This window comes from Trichechus manatus, unplaced genomic scaffold (genome assembly GCF_000243295.1).
Source record: "Trichechus manatus latirostris isolate Lorelei unplaced genomic scaffold, TriManLat1.0 scaffold00028, whole genome shotgun sequence".
In the NCBI taxonomy this organism is placed as follows: Eukaryota; Metazoa; Chordata; class Mammalia; order Sirenia; family Trichechidae; genus Trichechus; species Trichechus manatus.
Window position 1 is genome coordinate 7,178,007 of NW_004443964.1, and position 7,042 is coordinate 7,185,048.

General features: G+C 41.2%; 1 protein-coding gene across 2 annotated transcripts in view; it reads left to right on the forward strand.

The window, feature by feature from the left end:
- JPT1 (Jupiter microtubule associated homolog 1) overlaps window positions 1-7,042 on the forward strand; it is an 18,275-nt gene that overhangs the window by 6,080 nt on the left and 5,153 nt on the right. The window contains exons 2-4 of one of the 2 annotated variants that reach the window (XM_023729248.1): window positions 1,896-2,038; window positions 3,150-3,247; window positions 3,331-4,585. In XM_023729248.1, coding sequence (XP_023585016.1) covers window positions 1,896-2,038; window positions 3,150-3,247; window positions 3,331-3,477 — 388 coding nt within the window. In that variant the 3' untranslated portion in view covers window positions 3,478-4,585. The other variant, XM_004374157.2, reaches the window with a different exon arrangement.

Consider the following 7,042-nt stretch of genomic DNA (forward strand, 5'->3'; position numbering starts at 1 on the left):
AAATTGCATTTATTTGCTAGTAACGTTGAGTTTTTAATGTTTACGGACCATCTATATTTTTAAATTGCCTATTAGTACCTTTTGTTCATTTTTCTCTTGTGGTTCTTTTTATTTTTAAGAGCTTTCTGTGTACTAGTGGCATTATCCTTTGTCAAATGTTACAGGTATTTATGCCAAGTTTACTCTGCCTTTTCATGGTTTCTGGTGTTCCTTCTTGTGCTTAGGAAGTCCTGTTCTTCAAGATTAGGATAGTATTCATATTTATTTTCTTCCAGTGCTTTTGTTTTAGTTTTTAAATTGAAGTATTTGGCCTAACTGGAACTTATCTGGGTAAACGGAATGAGGTAGGGATATATATATTTGTTTGTTTAATCACAGTGGTAGCCAGTTGGCCCAACAGTTTCCCGTACTGATCTATAAGACTCCAGGGCCAGTCCTTTTGAGAGAGAACTCTTTATCTTGACAGAATGGTGAGGAGAAACCGACAAGCCTACCGTTACAGTGCAGGCTGTTAACTGATTTCTCTCAGCAAGTGATAAAGCATATTAAAAAGTCAAGAGATTTGAACAACTCAGTGAACACACATGATCTAGTGAACTCATATAACACTGGGGAATTCACATTCTTTTCCAGCACACATAGAACATTTACAAAATTGACCACATATTGGGTCATCAAGCAAGTCTCATCAAATTTCAAGGGATTCGTGCCATACAGACTTTGTCTGTCCAGACTGTAATTAAAAGCTAGAAATCAGTAACCAGCAAGACGCCTGTATTTGGAAATGTAAAAATACGCTTCTAAGTAACATGGGTCAAATAAGTAAATAAGGGAAATGAGAAAATACTTAGAATGGAACAATAATGAAAATGCTGATATCAAATCACCACTCAAGGAATGCTTCTAAAAGGGGTACCTGGAAGGAAATTTATACCTTAGATGTTTAATTTTCAGCCTTTCTTTTCTACTATAATGAGCTGAGTTTACAAATGAACAACTTTATTTGGAAACTTGGATGAAATGGATACATTTGTAGAAAAATGTTTCTTACTCAAACTGATTTAAAAAGAATTAGAAAACGAGACTGTTCCTATAACCAATAAAGCAATTGAATCAGTAGTTTGACAGTCTTTCCACAAAACAATCTGTTTGCTGTGTTTTGAGTGGTGGCAATGAAGAGTTTCCAGGGAAGGGAAAAATTGGTCAAACTATGTTGAATAAACAGCTATAGATGGTATCAGAGGACCATGGGTATAGAACCTGCCAGAGAATCTTACAGTTAATTTCTCGTGTTGACTTTTCCCTTGTGGCTAGTCACTGATGTTTCTTAGTGAGGGCAGTGAGGTACTAGTGTATAAACAGGGCTTATCGGTGATGTTGAGAGAGAAGAGGCTCATTTTTTTTATTATCAGCTCTCCTTGGGCTTCTAAATTTATTAACTTTTATTTGTGTGTTTTGCCTTTTTTGATTTAGTTGAAAATAAAAATGGAGATGCTTTTTAAATGGATAAATAACAAGACATGCTTCTAGACTTCTTTGCATATATATTCAGTTATGTCCAGTCCAGTAGGAAAGGGTACATTTGGTCTTCGGCCATTTCCTTCAAAGAAGACACCAACTAGGCTGTTATTTGTGATGGCTTTCAGGCTGTTGGCACTGCCTTGTGTGATGACCTTACCACAAATATTGTAAAGCAACATTTGCTGTATTAACATCCAGCGTTGAATTTACACTATGATGGAATTAATGCCTTTTCTCCATTAGTAGATTTTTATGTGATGTATATGTGATGGATGTGCGCCGTATGGATGAGGGAAATGAAAAGTGTTTGAAAATACTGATGTCAAGAAATGTTTTGGTATGATCCGAAATAGATGTTTTGCCATCACTTCTAGGGTTTTGCGGCCTCCAGGTGGTGGATCCAATTTCTCATTAGGCTTCGAGGAACCAGCAGAACAACCTGTGAGGAAGAACAAAATGGCCTCTAGCATCTTCGGGACATCTGAGGAAAATCCGCCTTCTTGGGCCAAGTCCGCAGGTATTGCTTACATCTGTAATCACTGTTCAAAGAGATGCCCCCACGTTAAACAACCTCAGCTGGTTTTGTACTAGCTTAATAATCATAAAATAAACAACAGTTAAAATCTATCATCAGAGGAAAGACTGGTGCTAAGAAATGGAAAACACCGAAGAGTCTGTGTGGTGGATCCGAGCAAGGTTCAAGTCAAATTTAGTTAGTCCCTGTATAGAATTTTTCATAGATCCCAGGGTGGCACAAGCTGAAAGTTGGCAGTTCGAACCTACCCAAAAGCGCTGCTCTTAGAAAAAGCCTGGCAATCTGCTTCTGCAAAGAGTAATTAAAAAAAAACCCCCAAAACGAACCCATTGCTGTTGAGTTGATGCCAACTCATAGCAACCCTATAGTGCAGAGTAGAACTGCCCCATAGAGTTTCCGAGGAGTGGCTGGTGGATTCAAACTGCCGACCTTTTGGTTAGCAGCTGAGCTCTTAATCACTGCACTGCCAGGGCCCCCTGCAAAGATCACAGCCAAGAAACCCTATGGAACGGTTTTACTCTGTAACACGTGGGGTCATCATGAGTCGGATTTGACTTGATGGCAGTGGGTTTGTTTTTATATGTATGTAATTCTTTTAAATTGTGCTTTAAGTGAAATTTACAATTAAAGTTAGTTTCTCTTACAAAAATTTATGCACACATTGTTATGTGACCCTAGTTCCTCTCCCTATACTGTGACAGCACACTCCTCCTTTCCACCCCAGATTTCCCGCGTCCGTTCATCCAGCTCCTGACCCTCTCTGCCTTCTCATCTCACCTCCGGACAGAAGCTGCTCGTTTAGTCTCATGTATCTACTTGAGCTAAGAGGCACACTCTTCACGAGTATCATTTTATGTCCCATAACCAAAAAACAAACCTGTTGTCGTCAAGTCGATCCTGACTCCTAGCGACCCTACATGGCCCAGTCTAATCTTTGTCTGAAAAGTATATATATGTAATTTTTAAGCCAGAGGCTTAACCTCCCTAACCTTCTCATTCTGTAATATGATGTCAACACATAATGCCAGTTACTAAAGTGTTTTGCTCTCAGTCTTCCTATTGTATTTTTCATAGAGTGTATTTTGGTTTTTAGGTGCCCAGTCTAGTGGCGGTAGGGAAGATTCTGAGTCATCTTGGCCCCAGAGAAGGAACTCTTCTGAAGCAAGCTCCAGAGACTTTCTAGATCTGAAGGTCAGTGTGACATAACATGCGGAAAAAGAAAGGCTTTGCCATGAAAACGTTGTAGAAATTAAGTTTCCGCTTGTTTTACTAAGGGTCTCCGTTCTGCCACTGGAATTTTACATAGTGGTGTTTTGGAAAGAGACCGTATCAGTGGTGGGAGATTGACAAATAAAGAGAAGAAAGTCAGAAGAGTGAGTGAACATGACCTTGACCCGTTCAAATGTCCCTTCTACCCGTAGGGTTAGTCTTACCTGGCTCACACTTCCTTCCTGTGTATCCCACAGATGGTAGCATTTCGGAGTTCGAGGACTGTTCGCTGTTTGCCGGTGCTGCCCAGGGCTTTGAGTTGAGCACTAGGAGCCTGCAGCACTGGTGTTAGCATCTGGGGTGGTACATGAGAGCTGCCAAGAAGCCCCGGCTGTGTGTCTGGGGTAGCAAGTCCTCCTGACTAGGGGCCTCAGAGCCCCCAAGGCAGCAGCAGTCTGAGTAGGGGGCAGAGGTATAAGTGCCTTTGGGACTGATCGAGGCTTCTGCAGCAGCTACATGAGAAGGAAGGGAGAGAAATGGAAGGCTAGATCTGCCAGTTTCCCGTTCTGATAAAAGACCCTCTGAAGTGGCAGTTGGTATCAGATGTTTAGGTGTTGGGGGCCATTAAAACCCACTGCCATCAAGTTGATTCTGACTCATAGCAACCTTACAGGACAGGATAGAATTGCCTCTCATAGGGTTTCCAAGGAGCGGCTGGTGGATTTGAACTGCTGACCTTTTTTTGGTTAGCAGCCAGTCTCTTAACCACTGTGCCACCAGGGCTCTGAGGGGCCATTGGTCATGCAGAATTTTTGTATAGCATGGTCCCAAGTTGAATAAAGGTTACTTTTATAAAGATGGTCTGACCCTGTACTTGATTGCATCAAAACGTGATTCCAGCCCCAAAAACTATTGCTCTAAGGTACTCTTTAAACCTTAAACCAGAAATATCCCCTGAAGTCTTAAAACCAAACAATGGTTTAGCTTAATTAGTAAAGAATGTCTGCCTTGAGCATGGTGCTCTTTTAAGATCTATCTATATGGGATCAAATTGACAACAGATGGGAACAGTGATTAGCTAACATTAGATAGGGTAGTGAGCTTATATAATGGAGGAACCTGTCACTGAATTGTACCTGTAGAAACTTGAATTGATGTATGTTTTTGCTTTGTCTGTTGTTAGCAACAACAAAAAATAAAATAGATTATATATTTTAAAAAATGGAATTCCACATTTGGTTTCCAGTAGATGTTACACTGCAGGGAACTGTGACTGCTTTATTTGTGGATTGCAGAGTTCAAATCTGAAGTAAACTTTTCAATGTTTTTTTCTTCTAGGGAGAAGGTGATATTCATGGTGAGTACTTCAGAAGACCAGATTTCTGGCTCTGCCCGTGGTTTTAGAACAGCTCTGAATTTTGATTGGAATCGTGTCTTGGAGAAAAAGGCAGGGAAGTGAAACCTGCTCTTGCCCTGAGTGCCTGTGTAGTCTGGGCGGTGAGGAAAGAGAAATGAAACTAGGAAGTCGGTACACATGGCCGCGTTTTGTATCTTGCAGCCGAGAGATGCTAGAAACATACTGGGAGAGAGATGGTAATGAATTTCAGCTCCTTTCACGTGCAGTCCAAGGAAAAAGATGGGAGGATCTCTTAAAAATATATGGACATTCATCAAGTTGGTTTTTGCTGGGTTTGATGAGAACGTTTTAGTTAAGCAGCTCTGGCATTTCAAGCTCAGCTCACAGCATTTTATTTTCAGTTTGTTTTTATACTGAGGTGCTTATTCAGCAAGACATCGGTTACCTGGTGATCTTGTAAATGATGACTTAGGGGGCAGATGTAAATTGTCAGTTAGCATCCATGTTACTAATTATATGGTGGGAATGAGCTGTAATCATTTCCTTAATTATTATAAATCTTTGAAGTGTTTATTGACACTTTAACAAGTGCCGGAGAATTACTGATGAGTGTAATGAGCGGTTTATAGTGTCGGGTAGCAGCGATCAGGACAAGTCCAGCCTCAGAAGGCCCTCTGCTCCATCCAGAAGGAAGACAGTGTCCTCATGGCCTGCCCCTAGCTGTTGAGTCTGGTGATGCAGTTTTTTATTATTATTATTATTATTATTATTTTTAAAGGCCAATATTAAGCTCCAAGTATGAACAAGAGCTATATTTTCTAGTACATTTTGTAAAGAGCTGATTATGGGACCTTCAGATATATTTAATTTAGATATATTTAATTTGTTTAATATCAGGCAGGATTGCAAGTTTAGCAGCATGTTATTTACAGAAAGATTTTAAAAAATAATTCAGAATCATTTCTTGAGCATAATGTCCTGGGATCAGGGATACAAAGGTAGATAAGACATTGTCTTGGAGGACTCAAATTAACACCTTTCTCCAAGAAAATCTTAAGGGAAAGTGCACTATATATAAATAAAGACACTTATAATGTCCCTGACTACCTGTCTTGGTTATCTAGTGCTGCTGTAACAGAAATGCCACAAATGGATGGCTTTAACAAAGAGAAGTTTATTCTCTCACAGTCCAGTAGGCTAGAAGTCCGAAATCAGGGCACTGGCTCCAGAGGAAGGCTTTCTCTCTCTGTCGGCTCTGGAGGAAGGTCCTTGTCGTCAGTCTTCCCTTGGTCTGGGAGCATCTCAGCGCAGGAACCTCAGGTCCAAGGACGCTCTCTGCTCCCGGCACTGCTTACTTGATGGTATGAGGTCCCCATGTCTCTCTGCTCCCTTCTCTCTTTTATATCTCAAAAGAGATTGGCTTAAGACACGAATCTTGTAGACCTCATCAGTGTAACTGCTGCTAATCCATCTTATTACATCACAGTAATAGGATTTACACCACATAGGGAAATCACATCAGATGACAAAATGGTAGACAGTCATACAGTACTGGGAATCATCACCTAGCCAAGCTGACAGCTACTTTTGGGGGACACAGTTCAATCCATGACACTACCATAAACCTTCCCAGACCCATCTTCCATCCTCCTCACTCTGCTTGTGACTCAGTCTTCACAGTGAAACAGCAACGTCTGAGAACACAGTTCCTCTGCTGCACTCTCATGCAATGTTTCTCTATGGGGCAAGGTAGAAGGAGAATCTTCTGACCCTTTGTGAGCCTTGCCTGTGCCCTTCCTTCTAAGGAGAAACCCCTCTTTCCCTTGACTGAAGGTGCATTAGTCACTGTTTGTGTCCAGTTTGTTCCATTTGAAAAGACTGATCTTGAGGGAAAATCTTCTGGGCTTTTTGATTCTGCTGCTTTTTGCGTTCTGAAATATTTCAGTGGCAGCCCTTGGTTAGCAAGAACCAGCTAATCTTCACTCGCTCACTTTGGCCAGTGAACACATATTAGAAATGCAGGGAGCCCGGAGAAGTGTGCGGTGGTATCTGCCCAACTGCTGCCAAAGAAGCAGTATTTGCTTAGATGGAAAAAAAGTCAGCCTCTTAAACATGACTCTGGAAGCGTTTCCTGATCTGTAAACCAGAGTGGAATACACATAGGCCTTATTTGCTTTCTATAGTGGGGTCCATTCATGAGTTAACTGCCTTCGGCAGGGGGTCCTACCAAGACTGGCAGTGAACTGAATTCCCACCTGTCTTAGTCATCTAGTGCTGCTGTAACAGAAATACCACAAGTGGATGGCTTTAACAAACAAATTTATTTTTTTTCAGTTTAGGAGGCTAGAAGTCCGAATTCAGGGAGCTGACGCTAGGGGAAGGCTTTCTTGGCTCTTTTGAGCTTCTGTTCCTTGTGTGGC